At 40.4% G+C, this 21169-nt stretch overlaps 1 protein-coding gene across 3 annotated transcripts in view; it reads right to left on the reverse strand.

Moving 5' to 3' along the window:
- The window catches only part of LOC126382221 (ecdysone-induced protein 74EF), a 275974-nt gene that overhangs the window by 6991 nt on the left and 247814 nt on the right, over positions 1-21169 (reverse strand). For all 3 annotated transcript variants that reach the window (XM_050032002.1, XM_050032001.1, XM_050032003.1), the window contains one exon: positions 14318-14518. In XM_050032002.1, coding sequence (XP_049887959.1) covers positions 14318-14518 — 201 coding nt within the window. The remainder of the gene's footprint in view (positions 1-14317; positions 14519-21169) is intronic.

Below are 21169 nucleotides of genomic sequence, written 5' to 3' on the forward strand. Positions count from 1 at the left end.
AAAGGACAGATATAACTTAAAATAAAATTAGATGGTATTTACAGGAATTAGCACCATTGGCAATACAAGTGATATTATTAACCATAAAAAAATGCAACTTGTTTGCTGAATTTCAATTACGTTTATGTAATTTATTTGAACTTAATTAATTCAGCTAAGGAGGCAACTTACTGAAGATACTTTAGATTTTTTTTAAATTCAGTATTACGTTGTTACATTTCTGACTTTGTTCGTTGTCTCCTATTGTTGTTAACAACCACTTTTTAAAGTCATTTTTAATTGCCAACCCACATCACGATAGTAAAGAGGAAATCTCCATCGGCTATAATAAGTGAACATTAACAGTGAGCGGTCACGACCGGATCCACTGAGTAACGATCCAAGCATAGTATGCAAAAAATAATGGCAGCCTTTTTATTCCTCATATCCTTCCATAGCTGACAATAGGAGTATCTACGGCCGTCGTCCTGTCCGCCGGAAAGCAAGGCTGTTAGGAGGCGTGTATATTGGACAGCTTCGTGCGCAAGAGTCGATCAGAGCAGCTTGTCGGGTGATTAGGATGTGGCAGATGCAGTTTTGCAGCTTTTTTTGGGTAATTTCCTGCTGTTGGTAATAATCTAGAGAATTGTAAGTATTAATAGGTGAATGATGCATAAAAAATGTGAGATCCGCTGCCGAAGTAGAAGTCGTAGATGTAAAAAATCAACATGGTAAAGGAGTTGGTGAAAATTGTGTGCGCTTCGCTCAAGAGTGCAACGCGATGCAGCGCGGGTGTGCGCGCGCGCAGACGGGCGCGTCGGATGCGGCAGGCAATGACCAGGAAATGACGCCGCCGCCTGACCTTCACCGACGCACACACAAGCACTCCCGTATTCCCGTTTGCTTAGTTCATCCCCCCTCGCTCCTCCCACTTAGTAGAGACATTTTGCATTCGCGCACTATCTTTTGCTGCGTCGCTATGACCATTTGATTTGATGAATACAACACACCGCAATGGAATGTATGCGCACTTTTATATAGACGCAACACACTGGCGGAGCAGGAAAATGCAACGCCTTGTTATTCGAGGGATACAAGGGGCAAGCAAAAACTTGCGATGAGTCGATAAGTCAGTTTTTTTTTTGTATGCAAAGCGAAGGTGACATTGCCTAATTTGTAAATAATTGATATCGCCGCATCCGCATACGAGATAACAACTTGTGAGGATTATGCAACTTGAAAACCAAATGAGTGTGAATACTATAATGTTGTACTTTTCCACAGTTACAGTCTAAGTTGATGTTCTGCGAAGGGATTGTGATGCTTTTTGATATTATTTATAGAGTTGAGAGAAGCACGCGGACGCGTAGGTATTTTAAAGTAAAACGGCAAGATGGCGGACGTGCGCAGGCGAACTTGGTGCGCGTTAAGTAAGGTCAGCGCTGCACCTTACGTAAGCGATAACTGCGGGATCCAGGTCACGCGGGGGCGGCAAGCTCGGGACTCTATAAGGGAACGTTTATTTACGATATGCTTTCTAGGAACAACTATTATATCGCGAGTACTCGATCTTGTTTATTGTGGAAACTCACCACTGTATTCCCATTTGTTTTTTTTAGGTTATGGCAATGGGTCGCTTAGGAGTACGACCATTCTGCCAGTGTCGAAGTGATCTCCCATTTGGGTTAGTCAGACGTACCTATATCCATCGCAAAAAGAACTGAGTACTGACACGTAACCGAGCGTTCGGTTAGGCCAACGTGATGTTAGGTGGTGAGCCATATCGCCGTCTATTTGCGTGTTTGTGGAAACAAAGATTTTTATGAAAATTTTCATATATTGATCTGTTGTTTATTAACTCCACTCGTTTGTCACCAAGCAAAGTATAGGCATTGAATTGAAGAGCTTACTCGATACTGGCAAAACAATAATATTTTTAGATTTTATCTGGCAAACGAGTCTTTTCATGCAGATTCGTGTTATGGCATGAAATAAGCGTATCGTATTTGCATTGGATGTCGTTCACACTGGTCTGTCCTCAATCTCCGTAATGTCACCGCACAATAAAGATAAGTTGGTTCGACCGGTTCCCCGATTTACTTTCCTTGCATAACCTCTGTAATTATTGTATTTATAACCTGTGGTCGTTGCCGCAGGTTATCGTTGTTTATAACGATTGCGAATCTATGATTGCTTCATTAGCAACTATAAAACTTCTCAGATACTGTATCAGTTTTACGTATACCTACGCCAGATAAGAGCTGCAAACAAGATTCTTAATAGCCATTCGGCGACATTATCTGTGTGCTTTTTCTTATTTTTTATTTTCCTGCAGATGACCGCCATGTTGTGTGTGCCAGCCAATAACAGGCCTCAGTTATTATTACTAAGATTGCTATTTGCAAATTCTATTGACTTTTTAATAGGTTGGAAATGATACTTAATAAAGGTTAGATATAAAAGATGGCGTCTCCTTCGCTACTTTGAGCAGAAACAAATTCTTCAACTGTGTGTAATATCTTGTTGTTAGCGCCTTCAGTTATTTTAAAATTTCCGATGGTTTACCGAACAAAGTAAACACATCGATCTAACACGCCGTTGTCGGCTAAGGTTAGGTTGCGAAACGTCTGCGCCGGCGCAAACACCCCGCGTGTTTGACCAACTGGCAGCCGGAGACGTCACCAGCAAACAAACACCAGCAGTACTTTATAAGGAATCTCACAATTACCATTAACTACGGTACCTTGGGTCTAGGTTATTGGGTGGTTGTTATTCTATAAATGTATACATACTTGTTGTTGTTTGTTGTTTTTGAAAATCTAACTCGAATCACACGAATGCTAATTAGGATAACGCAGGTTCGTATAAGAAAGGAGACTAGAGGTTTTAATTTTTCATGTATTTTTTTATGACTAAAAGTAAAGAGGAATAAATGCTGATTTTGTGATGAAACTGCCCAAAAATGTGATCAATGTCTCTATTCAATATACCTGCATATATTTTCATTTCACCAATGAAAGCTGAACGATTAAATATAGTTGAGTTACTTAAGTAATTAATATTTTTATAGTCATTCATTTCAGTAAGTTCATGAAAAGTTAGTATTCGTCTGCTGTGTTGTTTCCTTGTATCACTGTTTGTTATATGAAATATTTGTAAATTTGAATTTAACCGCAAACTTGTTATTAGCATTTGTGCAATTGTTTATATTATCGGCTCAGTGCAAACCATGGCCGTCCCAAAAAGGTGTGAAAAGCGAAGTGAAGTAAAATATAAACACCAAAACGCCAAGTCCATTACAACAGGTATTGTCAATAATTCGCCATTTGTCAAAAGATTATTGTTATCCAATAGATAAACTGGATAATTGTGGTATTTGTGGTTCATGGTCGATTCTTTAATGGCTGATTACATTAATTACATGCAACTTGTATGAATTCAGACACCGATTGTGGATTATTTCGCAAAACTGCCTAACCTAGAGAATGAGATTTAGGATTTATGCTTTTGAAAGGCTAAGGAATATAGCGCACAAAACAATTCCTTCCCAAGTGAAATGCGTGAAATTCTTATAGATCTTAACTTTAGCCACAGGATCAGATTGATTGTTCCTCAGTTTTTTTAACTCTGCTGCACAAAAGTTTTTTTTATCTGTAGCATGACAAGTGTGAAGTTATAATTTGGAGGAAGCACATAACACTGGCAGTCCGTCGTCGGCGGCCGCTTATCTAAATAGGAAGTCTCTTGTTATCTAATTCTCGTTTTTATTCAAACGCCATTTTTCGTTTTCGAGTAAAATATTATAAATATTATTTACGGATTTCTCCATGCCGGAAATTGTTATTTCGATTTAATTATTCCGTGGTGATTTGTTGTGACAGTTGAATACATCAGTTAATTTTTGCGTCATTAATTGTTGTTTGTTAACTTCAAATCAATGGGTCGGTTTGATTTCTTCTATCCTCACAATTGGTTCCTTGTTCTCGCTTCCAATACGTAACATTTGCATTCAAGTAAGACGAATCAAACTTCTGCCCCCACTTCCAATAGATGGTCTTATTCGTCGATAGCCCGAGGTTATCTTTACCTAAAATGTTTTCATTTATTCAGTACAAACATGCGACCGGATGCAGTTATCGTGGCTGTTTATGCGACTTGGTACAAATGGCGAGCTGTTTGTTTAGGTCGGGTAATACTGCATGATAGTTGGGTAAGGTCAGGTTCACAGATAGGCTCTGTGCCCCGTAGGGTTGGCAAGACTATTTTTTGTATATTAGCAAGACGTTGACGTGTGAAAACTTCTCGGTACACAGAGAAATACATTTGTTTACCTTGATATTTGGGGCTTAGGTTTTGATTAGACTTTTTATTTATATACTTACAGGATTGTCTAGTATTTATGTATGTATTTCTTTAGCAGGATCATTCCGCGAAACTGTAACTATTCCCAAATCAGTACTGTATTGCAGTTATTCTTCTCCTGTTCACAGTCTGTCTTGTATTATGTTGTCAATATTTGATTCAACATGGCAGTTTGCTGTAGCGGTAGCCCTGGTAAAGTTAACCGTTCTTTTGACATTACTCGACTTTCTTCTCTTAGCAATAAAGTCATCTTGTTTGATATCGATAGCTATCAATAGTTATTGCTCCTCTGACCTGAGTTTTGGCGACAAGGTGGTTTGAGTTCGTCTACCTTTCGCTTACGTAAACATATGCAATTAATATTGTTTAGTTTGTTTTATTGTTGGTTCAACTGGCATGAAGGTCGGATGCTGGCGCTACTAGACTTTACTGAACATTGTTGGTTATTGTAATATTATCTGATATTAAGTATGTAATAGGAAAGTTCAGATTATGTAATACATATAAGAATATATCACAGTGTTGAATTTAATATTTGACAAGTGACCACGTCCGAATTTCAGATCAAAACATTTTTAAACTCTTTGTCTGATTTTCCTTCTTATTTGTAAGTCAATAAAATGATCATTTTCTTTGACCGATGCATGTAATAATTGCTGATGATGTCTCTCTCTCTCTCTCTCTTTGGCATTTATCATTCCCGTTTAGTGGTTGGATCTGCCTTTTTTGTTTTTCTCTTCCACTTCGCTCCTTACGTGTCGCTTTGTTCTCTCATGTTCTTGGTCGTCCTCTTGGTCTAGACCCTGGGATACTTAAATTGGCCGTAACATTAGCCACGTAACTTTACACATGTATAATAGTTGCTGATGATGGAAATATATATTTACCTAGTCTACCATGCTTTTAGACAGTATTTCACCAACTCCCTGTAAATCCAACCAGACAGTATACATACAGTTACGTGGATGTACCTAAAAGAAGTAGTTATTTGAACAGTCCACGCCGCCATCGTTATCATAATATATAATATTTATTATTTACTTATAGCAACTGTGTGGTCTCCATGTGCGCACACATTCATATTGTCAGGTAAATCATGTTTACCAACTTGTGTTTATTATTCCATGAATTTTTATTCACTATCCCGCTTATTGTTGCCTGGAAGGAATTGCTCATTACTTATTAAAGAAGAGGACGTTTGTTATGTCCTTTGCTCTAAAGTGTTATTTTGTTGTTTTTATTTGTGGGGTATTATACTGATCTCATTATTATTAAGACACTAACTTTACAATTGGTACCATGTTTCAATGATTAAAACTGCGTTTTCGATTAAAATATGTATCTAATGAAGCTGTTACTGCTACAATACCTAAACCGAAATGTTCTAAAACTGAATAGAATCAGAAGCGAGTCTGAAAACTGCATCCCTTCATTATCATTTCTGAACGACGAGTATGGCGGCGGTGGCGGGCGGGGTGGCAATAGATGGCGCGGGAGAGGCGGGGGGAGGGGGAGCTGCAACAGTTCGCGCGCGCGTGGTCAATGACACGGCGACATTGCATCAACGCGCGAAGGTCACTCCCCCCCTCCCCCGCTCCACGCCCTCGCACCCCACACCCCGCCCCACCCCCGCGGCCATCTAACGCAAATTCCTACACTTCCTTGCATCAGGACGCCATGTTGGATCAATCAGTTTCCTTGGATTGAAGGGCTGTTCATTAGGATTGGTTTTATAATTCTTTTGTTGAATTTTGTTGTATTGGTTCGTATTTTTTGCATATTGTTATTTTTAAAATCTATTTGTATGACTATGGTAAGTAAGTACCTATATGTACCTACTGTTGCGTAAAACGATAGAAATTATCCTGGCAGTGAGTATTAATCATTGCAAGCAGAACTTCCTCCTCTGAGTCAACTGAATGTTGCGTCTGCCTACACAAATTATGCTAATTTTGCAAGCAGGTGAGTACTTACCGAACAACTTTGTGTAAAGATTTGGTAGTCATTTTTAATGAATTTGCGAAGATAGCGCCATTTTAGTTTCCTGAACGGATCAGAACTCCCGTCAAATCAACGTCCTTCGGAGTATCGTGTTCCGTGATCAATTAACAGTATAGAGTTTCAAATTTAGAATCCCCTTGAGTTCTGACTACCCGCACGCTGTTCGCGCGTTGCGTGATGCGCGGCCATTTTCGACTTCCGGTCATCTCCGCCGATTTCCGCCTGGTATCCGGCCTCTGACCTGGATACACGGAATTACTACTTCTTATTTTCAATAACATCCTTTATTAACCTCAGATGTTTTGAATGTTTAGTCTAATTTTTCAGAGGTCGATCAATTTTTAGAATTTCATCATCACTTTGGCTCCGACTCCAGCCTTTACTAGTTCAGTTGTATGGTTCTGTTGACAGTCCCACTGGGATATGCACTCCCCACCAGTACCGTATACTTCTTCTATCGTGCGGATTGTGAGGTGGATTACCAACCCTGGTGTCAGCAACCGTCCACTGTAATTCCATTAGTTTTCTTAGACTATTGATTCCTACTACGTGATCGACAACTTACAAATGACAAAGGGTTAGTATAGTCTGGAGAAGATAATGATCACGACGGATGGAGTAAAGACGTACAAAGGAAGAGTACTAGTGAGCACACAGTAAGAAATCCAAGGTCCTTAGAAGGGTCACAAACGACCGTAAGCAACGATAGGACGAAGATACAAAATGAAGCTTGAAGTTTCAGATCTAAGGTTTATATTTTGTACGTCGTTGCGTCTTCAAGCATCATGCTTAGCAACCGAGTGCAAGCGACAGTCGATTTCATTAAGCACGACATGTGGGCGCTGCGGCAACTTGTTGTGCTGAAATTATCCTTGTTGCGACCTAACGCGTCATGTCGTCCGATACTGTAATTCATGCGTATAACATATTATGTATTGCACTGATGTATGTTTGGTCACGCACGTCATGTTTGTGTCATTTCATTACATTGTGATATGCCATGCAGTTTGACAAAATATATTACCCAATCTATTTTAGGCTCCATATTGTGATAGGTCCCGACAAGAACGATAATGAAGGTTATCGCCGTGCCAAACAACAAGTTACGCAAAAACGTAAAAATCATAACGTTATGGGCGCTTACGTCGACAATAGCGGCTAATAGTGTTGTCTCCGGTGTGCGACAATAAAAAGCGGGTTGAGGGGCGGCCACGGCGGTCAAGGCCCGTGATTTCCATCACAACACGTTGCCCAATTCGACCCTGACTCCCCGCAATCAGGCCGGAACGACTTTTTTCACCTAATTATCGATACTAAACCGATTGTCAGCTCGACACCATTGTCAGCCGTGATTGTTGAGCGAGACAGAGCGATGTCGCCTGCAGCTCTGACACTGACGCCGATCTATCAGCGGCCGTAATCGATCTCACTAAAGGCTCTTACATAACTGCCTCGGTGCTTCAATTAGGTGATTAAGGGCAACTCGTTAAACCGATACGATGTGGAGTATGTCGAAAAGCGTCCGCCTACTAAATTTAACCGTCCCATATTCCCACGCCGGACGAGGCCCGCAACATTGACACGGCGTTATATTAAAACCGTAGTTTAGCAACCACTATTCTCTGGAATCTGTCGGTTTGGCACAGCCATGTGGGCCGCGCGTAAACATATTGCGAAAGCCCTCTATTTTATATCCACGAGTAGTACGGTCGGCGAGCGCAGTGCAGGCGGCCGGGAGTGCGTCGGAGCTATTTATGCAGCGCTATGCGGCCTAACACTGACCCGGTTAGGTCTCGGCGCATAAACACAAGGAGAGCGAGTCGCTCGCGAACTTCTAATTTGCAATAATTGACCCACGACTATCTATAGCCAGTACCCCACGGTAGGGGCGGCCATGGGCCGTGAAGGGCGGGCGTTTCGCGCTCCGCCGGGAATGAGCGGATAATTTTAAAACGGGCAGGAAACCAGTGGAGCGCGTATGTAGGCCGCTTGGACTCCGCGCCCCTTTATACCTATCGTAAAAGAAACTCACTCTCGTATGAGGTTTCCGGATAAGTGGAGCGCTGAGATTCCGCCGTCGAATTGGGTCGCGATAATTTTTCTTGTTTGTTCGCCAGTTGTGCCGAGTGAGTATTTCACGTATTTCGGAAGCGGGAAGATGGCGGCGGTTGCGCCACCGAAGCGGCCGTCGAGATGCGTTGCGAAACGCGCGGGCGCAGGAAGCGGCGTGTGAAACGGAACGCGCGAAGGTGACGCACGGCGGTGCTGCTTGCAATTGCCGTGGAACCGCCGCTGATACTGCGTTTATTTCATGATTCATGTAAAATAACGTAGTAAACAAATCATTCATGTGGTTTTAGAAGTGTCGTACGGGTTACAGGTCACGTACGCCTGTCGCTCTATGAATGGGAGCCGGTGAATTCCGGGATCGCTCGCTAGTCCTTTCGCTTTCAGCGGCGCGTGCGCTGCGCAACACTCAAGGTCGCGGGCCGTTCAACTCGGATGCGACCGCGTTGTTGCGACACCGAAATATGTAATTGTAGAGGAGTAGAGGCGCGTTTGGCAGCGGCCGCGGCGCAAGTGGGTCGCGCGGTTGCGCAAGTGCTTTTCGTACGACAGATGGCGCGCGACGCGTCTTCCTTATACGGCGGTGCTTGAAGCCATCATTAAACAAAGAAATGGCTCTGCAGTCTTAAAATTACCCAACAGCCTCCGGGGTGACCCAACTAGGAACAATAAAGTCGACGTAAACAACGACATAAAAAAAAACACGCACATAAATCTGAGAAGTGCGCCGCGCCGTATGGGTGTGATTTAGGCCAGCCACGCTTTCAGGGAGTCAACAACACACTTTTTAGTTTAATAGTGATTTTAGTCTTCAGACTGTGATTTACTTTTAAATGGAAGAAACCATTTTGGTGACGAAACTGTTTATAAATGAATATGATAATGTTTTATAAGTGTTCGAGAAAATGTTATAGATCCAACGGTAGAACTATAGGTTAGGTTAGATACCTATATATTATGATGCATTAAATTTATTGAACTGTGGCCATAGGGAAGGAGCTCACGCAGACCGTACAGTTCTTATCGAATTCGTGGTGTGAATGAGTCAGTCAGATTCCATTATCACGTGAGAGTATGTCCGCGGAGAGATTCAACAATTCGCACTAAACGTTTTGCCTCTTCCTTTTTGATGCGAACAGCAAAGGGCTGGAACTGTCTGCCGTCATCTGTTTTTTCCAACTCGTTATAATCAGGGAGTCACCTTCGACCATATCGTCACTTACCATCAGGTGAGATTGTGGTCAAACGAAAAAAAATATCTAATAAAACGATTTTGATACTTCCCATGCATCCCACATCCAGGTTGTTATTGACTAAACCAAAACAACTTCAAGGAAAAACACTAAGAAATTATAAATGTAAGAGAAACAATAAAAAACGGGAAATGCGTGTGTGTCATCGTTGGCGTGTGATGTAAGGAGTCCGTTTTGGAAGTTCGCGAATGTCAATAATAACGTTCCGGTCCCCCGCCGCGGCGAAAATAGTCGCCAACTATTAATACGAGGCGAGCGCTAGCGCTGCAGTGCCCTTGAAACGGGCCGATCACCCCGCGCACACTCCCGCGCAGCGCCGCACGCCGCGCGCGCCGCGTTAGAAACGCACACGCGCGCACCTTATCGCGATGCAACGCTGCAGAATACCCACTGCGATAATTCATTTCCATTTCGTTCGCACAAACTGCAACCAACCGCGATTCTGTTTGTTTACTCGAAATAGCAGGGATCGACCACAATGTATTGAGTAAGGATTAATATGGAGGAATTCCTACCGATTTCATCAAGTATCAAGTGGTTTTCCTCAAGGCGACGTAAAGAAGTTGAGAATAATAAGTAATAAAACTACACGTACGAGTTACATTACGGATTAAATACAATAGCAATGTCTCTGTATAAGCTATTTCCTCGTTTGTTATTTTCCGGTTGTACACTAATTTAGTTTTTTTTTATTAAACAGAACAATTGTGGCAAGACCAAACTTATTCTTATCATTTCCTCACCGCTATCAATACGCCACGTAACGTTGTTGGTGTTGGAACGATGCCACAAGTAATGACTTCGCCTTCAACGGGCTCAAACAAGTGGCGATTACATTCACGAGAATATAAGAGGCTATATAGGTGTGTGCATCCATATTCCGATCGTGCAGTCTAGCCCGTATCATCTGACGCAACTCTTTCAAAAACCTCTCGTCGGATCTCACGCGCACACGCAACATCCGCACACATACAAGATCGTTTTGTGCTCCTCCACAGTTTGGCAATGCGCAACATCCCGTCAAGGTTCCCTTCGTTAATTAAGGTCCGATTGTAAAGATCGCTCTAAGCCGTACCAACTTCCCTTCCGAATCTTTGTTAAATGCGCCACCAGGTACGTATCGTACCAGTACCGTCCAATCCTGCACAATCCTAATCAAGGACATTAGCAATGAAAGTGTCGACACACTCGTACAGAACGGGAAATTGTTAAACGAAAGACGTGGCACATATTCACACAATCAGGTTTCGACTGCCCAATCCGAGTAGGAAGGTCGTATAGGTTTCGCCAGAGCTGACAATGGCGCCGGCGGTACCGGTTGCCCAATCCCCACGTTTGCAACACCGAAATTTCGTGTGTGCCGCGTTACCGCAATGGCCGCTTTATGCCCAGCTCGCCGCGCAGATAAGTTCCTCGCAATTAGCCGAGTTTTAACTAGTTTTCACGTACGATAGGAATGAGAAAATCTGTTGCGATTTTGGTCTCGCTATCATTGTGTTATAAAACGTGATGAGATTTCACCCATTTCTTGCTATCATTTGACGTCACAAATGCAAATAACTTTGCTAAGCAAAGTACGTCAATTTAGACGTTATCGATTGCATGTTTATCGCCTTAGTTTTATATTCCATTCTTTTAATATTTTTTGCACGTTGCATGTAGTGTGTACTTGTGTAGCTGTAATAAAGCGGTGTTTACGGCCCCGAGGAGCTATGCGAGTGACAGAAACAATGAAAAGGACGTGATACATTGTTACGGGCACTTTTTCCTTCCCAATGTTATCGTTTTGTGACGATTCTTATCTGTGTGTTACATAACAGCATTGCGGCCGTGATGCGCTCTGTGTATGGTACCTGTTGCTACTTCTGGAATATTTTTCTCCACTTTTGTTTGTCGAGTCACATGGCAAATATAGATCGATGATGTTATTTCTTTATTTATAACTGTTCAGTTAGTCTAAACTTAGACATGCTTTAATGCATCTTGTGTCTTTCTTGCGAGAAATGTGGTTATTTTGAATTATTATTAGGTAGGATATGCATGCACCTATTAGTCATTCGCATCTATTGCTGTAAAACAAAGGGAGCTGACCGGGGAATTTTGCCGCTAGTGTACATACAAGGCATTTTTAAAATGCAACACAATCGAAAGTGGACATTCGCATGCGGCGCGTCGCGGCTTTGGCGACGCGTCGCGCATATACGTCGCCGTTCGTAGTTTTTTGCATCTTTATATTAGGAGCACTGACCTTGCGCAATGTCAAATAGCTGAGGCGGTGAGGACGTAGTGCGGACGTCGCGCCAACATGCGCTACAGCCGCGGCGCGCGCGCTGCACCGAGCCAACAGGTTCCGACCGCGCGGCCGACGCTCGCCACTTTTGTTTTTGTGTCACGGAAACCGCCCGGACTCGCGCGACTCGCTCCCATCCATAACTTTGTTAATCTTTTTTATTTATCAAAACTGCAAACGCGACACACGTGTCCACGCACGCAAATCGTTGATGTAACGTGAACATGATAAAAGGAATTCCAATTCGTTGTTAGTATCACGTCGGTTTGTTGCTGAAGGAAGTTCTTTCTTGAATAATACAGCAAATAACATCAACAACATGCTGTGATAATGATTACGGCAATGCAATATCCGCTAAACAAATGGCCGTGACTAAACCGTATTTCCCATGTTTTGTTGGTGCAATATATAATATAATTTGCGCAAATGTACCTATATTGTCATTTCTCGTTTGTGGTGAGGACAGGATAATGTTCATTCCTAAAATGTCAGTTAATCCAGTCAGAATTAATCGGTTTGTTTTTGTAAACGATTTGTGAAACGGCAAAAGAATGCTGTTCTTATTTCGAGTAAATTGATACGAATACAAAGGTAATTTATTGGGGAGTAACAGAATATTTTGTGCATTTAATGGTCCATTTTGAATATCGGAAAGAAGGCCAATTGGCGTCCTGCCAGGGTGCAGTAAACACTCCCCCGGAAGTAGGTCTGATTATCTTCAAGCCACGTAAATTTAGATAACAGCGTGTCGCGCCCGCGCCCGCGCCGGCGGCAGCATGCTGCGATGCACTTGAACGATGTTGAAGCTTCAGACAGAATATATTACTACAATGGCGTATGTGTGAAATAAAAATAGATTTCAGTAAATAACACTGAAATATGTATTAGAGAAGTTATGAAACAAAGTCATCCTACTATACGCACTAGTAACGACTTGAAACACTTGACGAAATATTTGTTGACAATATCAACAGATATTGGAAATGAATTAACGTAATATAATTAAATAATCAAGTACTCAGAGAGCATTATTGATCAGCTCTGAGCATCAGAAGGGATTCAGGTCGTCAGGCGTTATTTAATGTGTGGTGTCAACGATTTTACGGCCTTTAAAGCTGTCGCGTTGCAGCCAAGTTACAATTACATTATTATCTCTGCAACGTTTTAATTGTTGGTGAATTTAGCGCTGGCAGATTACGTTTATTGTTTTAATGTGCAAGTGTCAAGAGTTATCGCGCGACGTTTTCCCGAATTCCCAGGCGCGCCTGCGCATCGTAAGGTCACCTTCCGGGTGGAGTCGTTCACCGCGCGGTCACCTACAACTCTACCTACCGACCGACTGATCGAACAATGCGTCTCTATTGTTCTATTTTGCATTGTGTATTCATAATTCTTCATTTAGTTTTTACTTCACTTTCCAAGTTTATGGCTTATAAATTGGAAATTTACGTGTGTCTATTGAATGTCTAGCTTGGTCGTTATTGTAGAAGTTTTAGTATATGAACTACAATTTCAATTGAATTTATAATTTGTTTACCTATGTTGGTTTGCATTTCTATTTTTTCCACAGCGTATTTCGCGATGTGCGTTCCAATTCCTCCAGTTGGCATGCGCGTAGTCGGTTACGTACAGTTTCCTGTCGGCTCGTTGGTCCGCGCGGTATTTCGTATCAGCCAGTGTAATCGATTACAAGTCACGTATCATCGAATCCAACTCAAACACAATATATTTCTAGAATAATAACTAAATTTAAAAATACATGCCATGCGTTACCATATTATCATTTGCATAACACTCGCATTTCATTGACTACACAATTTGCCACGTGAGTTTTGGCAACGTCTGCCATGTGATGTAGTATGAATATTTGCATATTTTATAAAGTTCTTATTTTGAGACAATTCCGTTCCTCTTCTTTTGTTTGTGATTCATGGATATCGTGCACTGTTTGTGTTGTGAAGCTATATGACGTGAAGTAGATATTTTATTTTTTTATGCAAAACAGAAATATGTGGCGGGCGTACAAATGAAAATGACAAACAATCAACTTATGTTTTGAAAAATTCATTTTCTGAAACTGTTTTGTTTTTACACTTATTAATCCTTATTATCGTCTGGTGTCTGTTACAAAGTAATTTTGCTTTTAATAAAAGTAAGTACTGCGATGTTACAATATATAAATTATTTCCTATAGTTACACATTATTATACAGTGGCGTACTTTTGTTACGGTATTGTTTTATACGTGGAATTCCGTGGTCTCTGCTTACCCTAATGGGAAATAGGCGTGATATATGCGTTTCTATATATTTATTTATATCCAGGGAGACTTACTGCCAAAACATTTAAAGTATCTTGAGACTTACCAGGTGGCCTGGGGTGCGCCACATGATGCTGCAGCGAGCTGGCGATCTGGTGGTGCTGGTAGAAGGGCAGGAAAGGGGGGTGGAAGGGCGCGGGCGGCGGGGGCTGCAGCCGCGCCTTCAGCTCCTCGGCGGAGCCCGCGCCTGATGATGATGACTCCACGTCCGACACGCCGCTATCCGCTGGCGAAGGGGGAAGGGAACCTGCAGACAAAAAATGTACAATTTTAATTTTCTCGTGAAATTAGCAAATTTATTTATACGGTCCTAGCACAGCGTCTTAGTATAATTAATCCAAAATCAAACATCGTTTTATTTTCAATCAGAGAACCACGACTGAGAAAAAGCGGTAAACTCCTCAACAACACGGTTTTTTAATACTTATAAAATTTTCAAGTTTAACTCTAAGGAAAAATAGTGGCCCTAACGTAGAACCTAGGCACAATTAATATTGTTTTGACTAACAATTTGGTAACTATTATTTAAATTATTTTAAGTTCAATGTTGTTTAGTGGGAAGTGTGTGGAAAATCTGCTAAAAAATCCAACTCGAAAAGTCTTCTTCAAGCAATAATAAAGTCATTAATGCATTACTTAATCAAACGCCTGTGACAGTTCTAACGTAAAGAAATGACCGTTGAAGTCTCAAAAGGATCTCCAGAATCTTCATTGTTATCTAACGGTCATTGCAACTATTTGCATGTGACGATGCAACCCTCGCGATGCAATTAATCCTGTGCACCGGACAGTGCAAACAATGACCATGAGATAAACCGTTAGTGCAAGATGCACTTGCATTTAAATTCACCTGTGGGAATTCAGCGCTGGTCAGAACCACGATTGTCATGCAAAAAGTGCAGTGCCTATTTAATTTATGATTATGTAGATTATTTTAAGGGCTGCATATTTTTGCATTCAAATGCGTAATTTTGGTATGTTTTAGTTTTTATAACGTGGAGATTTTAGGGGAGTCTTTATGCATGACATGTTTTCTTTTAATTAGTTGTAACTGTACCACTTTTTCATTGTATTATTATTAAAATGGTTTCTAGTTTCTTGAGAAACATCTTTCTTCTTCGCAGCGGCAAAGCTAATTTTGTATTCTGATCTTTAAATAGATTTCCTTAGCCCTTGAGCGGGATCGAAATCAAAAGTTTGACGGTCGAAACTTTCTCATGTCCGGCCCTTGTAATAAAAAAGTTTGACGGATAACGGTTGTCCGGTATTTAAATAATATAATCAACAGTGGCTATACAGCTAGGCGAAAGAAAGCTGTTTATTCATACATTTCCTACTCCTTTGAAACTATGACTGGTATTGAAATGACCATTTGACCGGTGCGCGTATAATGCGCTGTCCACACCCCTTTGTGCGCTTTGTGAGCCCTTCAGCGCACAAAGCGGTGGGAACCGGGAAGCGACCACTCGGTCAGTCTTGACCATTAAACGGAGAATGGTGTAGTGTTACGGATTTGGTTATTAAATACGGGGAGATGTTCGAGTAATCATTGAACAACAACAATGAGAGACGTGGACTTGAGGAGGCGATGTTGATGGCTTTGGATAAACCTAGATTTATAATATCAGAATATTTGCTCATGGAAGGGCATAAGGTTTTATTTCTGGAGCAGATTGTGTACAAATAAAAAATGAATAATTTTGAATCTTCTCACGTCACGTCACAGATGGTGTATAAAGTCTAAACATAGCAGTAACTGTGGAGTGGACAGTAGTGACCAACGGCTAGGAACACGGAATCGACCCTTTGTGTCAACCCTTTCATCCCGCGTATCAAAATAATAATAAATTAAGTATAAATAATGATCGTAGGGTACGAAATCCGAGGGGAGTGCGGATCAGGTCTACCGGTCGGCAAGGAATGCGGTCCCATTAGTAAAACATCACAATAAGGAACAAAAGCCTTTTCACCCTTCCTTAATCGGAGAATCTTTATGGACTGGCCACTGTCCATCCTCTATTATACTCGCTCCGCGGCGTTAGACCATAATCCATGCGAATGAAGAGTTAGATTCTCATTTTTTGCGCAAGAGTATAATGTATATGCAAATGTTATATAAATCCTTGGCGGTGACACGTATATTGAAGTAAATATTGCGCATCGCAAGTACACGTGGTGGTTTGGGGACGTTTTCACTGAGATTCATCATCACTGAAAATACAAAAGTGGCGCCGAAAGTTATCGTTCTAGTAGTATTTTGCGGGTGCGAAAGGTGAAGTCGGTAAAGAAAGGCCGAAGCAATACATACAGCGGTCAAATTCAGGATGTTGTAAAGAAGTTTAGGTCAAGAGAACTCTCAACCGGTGAGCAGATTTTCATGAGAATGGAAGAAGCGAAAGAGTGTGTTAGGATCGTAGTAAATGGGATTCCGTGGTATCTGTCTAGCTAGAAATTGGCGTGATCTTATTTATGTGTAATATTTCGCCTTTGACCTTAATCTCAGTTGATTATAAAAGACGAAGAAAATTTCTCTAGTTTCTTACAAGTACTGAACATATATTTGTTATCAATACCCAGGTTCTCTCCCAGAATAACTTCTCCATTCCGTTTACAAACTGCAGGTGCAAAAACTCTGACGTACATTTTTATCGCCATCCAGTTAATATTAGCAGTAAGTATTTATCTATATTTCCGGCAAGATAACTCAACATTTCACAGATTGCGAATATTATCAATTGAAATTTTATCAGAATATTCTTTTATTTAATTCATTTATGGGCACACAATAGGATTTTTTGTATCTAAAGTACCGCGGGACATTGGGTCGTCCCCTTAAAATCAATATGAGCGAGCTAGTGACCCTTCATCTGGCGTCTTTGTGTTGATCACCTTTAAGATGGTAATGTTTAGAACATTATGTAGCTTAGATAGGTATAACTGGTTGCTGGTGCGGTTACAAATCCACATTGTTGCCAATTCAATGATCTGTGTAAACCGTCACACTATGTACAACTTTAAGAAGATCTTTGTCATAATAATGTTATAATACCTATCAGTATGTTCAGTAAGCGAGCGAACACGCTCAAAACGATGGTATAAAAATATCATACCATCTTCCTTTCAATTACTTAACCAAAAAATACCATTAACGACTCATGCAATTGAATGAAATATTATTCCACCTACATTCACCATTATTTATTATGCACATGAAACCTCTCGGTCCCACATACATCAAATGTGTCGAATCGTCCGAATTCATCATAATTGCCCCTCGGTTGCAGATCACAATACGCGGCCCAACAATGGGTTGCGTTTGCGCACCCACGCGTGACATTCTAATTTCGAAGTGTCAATAGCTCAAAAGGCGAATGAGACGGAGATATATGAGATCATTGAGAGTGGTATTGTGAAAGAGATGGATATAGAGATTAGCGACCATTGTGATGACACAGCGATTTCGCGTTGCAAGGTGCATATAACCCATTTTTGCGTAAAAACTGGGGATTTGGGCAATGTGTGCAAGCATCTGCAGTTGAATTGTTTAGTTAGGACAGTGTCGGGCCTGGTGCATTGTAAGGGTTAGCTTTGTAGTGCCGACGGATCTCGGACATTTGTGTACTTTGCACAATGTGCAGAGATCGACCTGAAATAATTCGACAGAACAATATTTGATGAGAGGACTTCGATCAATATGATTCTTTGTATGGCTGTAACAGGGACAGTACCTACCTACAGGCAACTAAAACATATATCTCACAATGTTGCGGGTTATATAAGCAGATAGTTCATTAATGATGAATTTATAACTCAATTTGCATGACAATACATTACTCAGCCATACTGAGTTACTTTTTTAACCTGTAATAAATACACTATTTTAATTTCGCATGCAAGATACGTGCTCAATAATTATTGTGTTCTTTTTTGTAGTTGAGACAGGAAATAATCGTCCGTGGTATATTTAAAGAAAGAGTGGAAGGGGAAGTCCAAAAGAGCTTACATGCAACAGATTAAAGAGAAGGCGAACGTCGTGTCGTATAAGGAGGTGAAGGAATTGGTTTTTGATAGACAAGAAAGGAGAATGCTACACCGACAAGAGGGTGGCTCTTAAATTAGTGATGTGATGATGTAATATTTAAGATTTCTCTGAATATGTAAAAGGAGAAATACTGCTAGGACATGAAAGGTTCTAAGAAAGGTTTTTCGAAAAGTCTACCCGTAAAAAGGAGACAGAATCATGAGGAGCAGCTGGTCAATAATAATGTATACATATTGTTATTGATTCTCATGAAGAAAAATAGGGTGATTGAGTAATATTGGAAACGTGAAACGTCCGATTCATCCCAACATCAATCACTCATCACTGAACATTAATTAGGGTCCTTTGAAATAACCCTTTAAATACACATTATTCAATGTTGCACAATTCCACCCACATCATGTTGCACATTTTGGGTCATTTGGACCCTAGGGAGTGCAATGTGAGTGGACATCTGCGCAAAACGAGAAAGGGTTGAAGGGAGAAAGTTAGGGATGACATTTGCACATGATTTGCACATAATTTTACGAAGGGTAGAGCAATCGGAATTATAAAGTAATCGAATATTTGAATTAAATACTTGTACATTTATTATTCGAATTATTTATATTTTGCGAATAACAATTTTACGAATATATTTGCAATTTATGAAGTTAATAATGTGAGGTTTCCCGTTCATGTTCATGAATTTATAATTTTGTTAATTCTTCAATTTACGTATAATATTTTATGTGCCTATTTACTTTTAAAATAATAAAATCAAGTAAATCCGTATTTAAACTAAGTAAATCAACTAGAAACAAATGAAAAGCAAATAAAAAATGTACAAAATTTATTATTTAAATTATAATAACATATACACAGTTTTGATAAGGTATAAGACAGTTTTCGCGCTAGATACGACCCGAATTCGATTCTAGCCCAAAAATGACGGATAAATTGGTGGTAGATTACGAATATCGAATACAATTCGTTCTACGAGCACTTCATCCGTCATCTGACGGACTCGGACGTAGTGCAAAAACACCCTTACACTCAGTGATATACAGGAAATTACTTATTTTTTTTTTTATTTATTTAAACTTATACAAACTTATAAACTAAAAACAATAGATCACATCAATAAACCCCAAAAGGGTTTGTCTTGATGAACATTCCGCTTTAAAATTACTACAATTTACTTAAACTATTGATACCCACTACGCGCCACAATAGGTACCGAGTACGATCATCGGGCCGGCTGCAAACCTGTTTCGCACTAGCTGCTCACACCATATACAGGATGGTTTGCGCAAAATAATGTTTTTCGGCCCATTGAAATACAACGTCTTTAATGATTTGCGTTGCATTTTCTGGTGTTATTTTTCCGCGTGTTTGAATGGGTATCTGGTTAATTAAATCGGGTATGATATAATTAGATGTTCTTTTACCGTAAAAGTTTTGATATTTTGGTTTTAATAAAATTTGGTTTGTTACTTGCCGTGTTATTTTATCGTGTGTTGTATAATTATATAATTCAGTTCTAAAATATTGTTCTTTTAAAATTTCGAGTTTAAATTTAAAATGCACCGGTAGGACTTTACAGAAACTAAACAGATCAAATTCATTTTTACAATTATTTTTTATATTATACTAATTATACTAATTGCCTACTTAAATAATTATACCCGTTATTAACCTTCTTAGAACATATTGCTATTAGATACAATATCGATTTGAGTACTAGCTTGTACTGAATCTATGCCCGAGTATGAGATATACATGTAATGAAAAGTGTCCATAGACCTTATATACCTTTTTGTACGTTTCGGAGATATCCCTGGTATTAAGGAAATAGGTAGCTGAATAAAATATGAATGTACAGGATTATGTGTGTGTGTGTGTGTGTGTGTGTGTGTGTTGGGTGTACTCTGACGTCATAGTGTGAGTGTGTCTGCTTGCCTGCGGTCACATTCACATATTACATATCAAAGTTATCTATCACTTACCCGGATGACCTAATTTGTACCAAATATGGTTCAAAGTGAAATGCGAAAAATATGTTTACGACGGTTTTGAGGTCTGGCTATGACAGTTGTTTTTCAGCGTTAAGCCACGCGGAAAACATTCTAGTCATCGGTGTTTAATTCTAGGTAAATGATTTTCTATTAGAAAGTTTCTATGAAAGTCACACTATCTATATGGCTATGACGCACAATGTATTATTCCAACACAGTCTATAATGAACAAGGTGTTTATACCCATCTGTAGAATAGTTATCTATAGCCGATAAGGTAACCCTGTGGCCAATTCTGGGACTAAAATAACGTGTGGCTCAATCTACAGAATTACTCCTACATTATTTACACCTCATTACTGCGTTGTGCTCGGGTTGCCATACGAGACGCCTAACATCCCTCCATCCAGTGCTAAAATGTAAAATATTACGCCACAGTTACTAAGCGTAAGCGTTTATGCCCACATAAGCGTTTTTAGGCAAACTTTTCCTGTTTTATAACATTTGTTATTTGATAAAATAAAGTATCTTTTATTTGCATTAATCAAATAAATTAAATTTCGAATGAGTCCAAACGGAATATACATCAAAAGTATATAAATAATCGCTATATTTCTTCCACAAACAGACATTAGGCGGTCAAGTTCTGGGCTCAGCCTGAAGCTTCCGACATAGGGGGGGTTTGTCCAATTCTGGCAATGTTACGCAACGGTGTGCGTGTGTGCGTGTGGGGGGTGGGGCTGCGTCTGGCGTCGACTAGGGGGGAACCCAGGCCTCTGGGGGGACCCGACGGGTGGCGGTCGTGACATTGGGCGGATCAGCTGACGATATCGATTTCCCACTTCCTATTCCTACTTTAT

The sequence above is a fragment of the Pectinophora gossypiella genome, chromosome 3 (assembly GCF_024362695.1).
Source record: "Pectinophora gossypiella chromosome 3, ilPecGoss1.1, whole genome shotgun sequence".
NCBI classification, from domain to species: domain Eukaryota; kingdom Metazoa; phylum Arthropoda; class Insecta; order Lepidoptera; family Gelechiidae; genus Pectinophora; species Pectinophora gossypiella.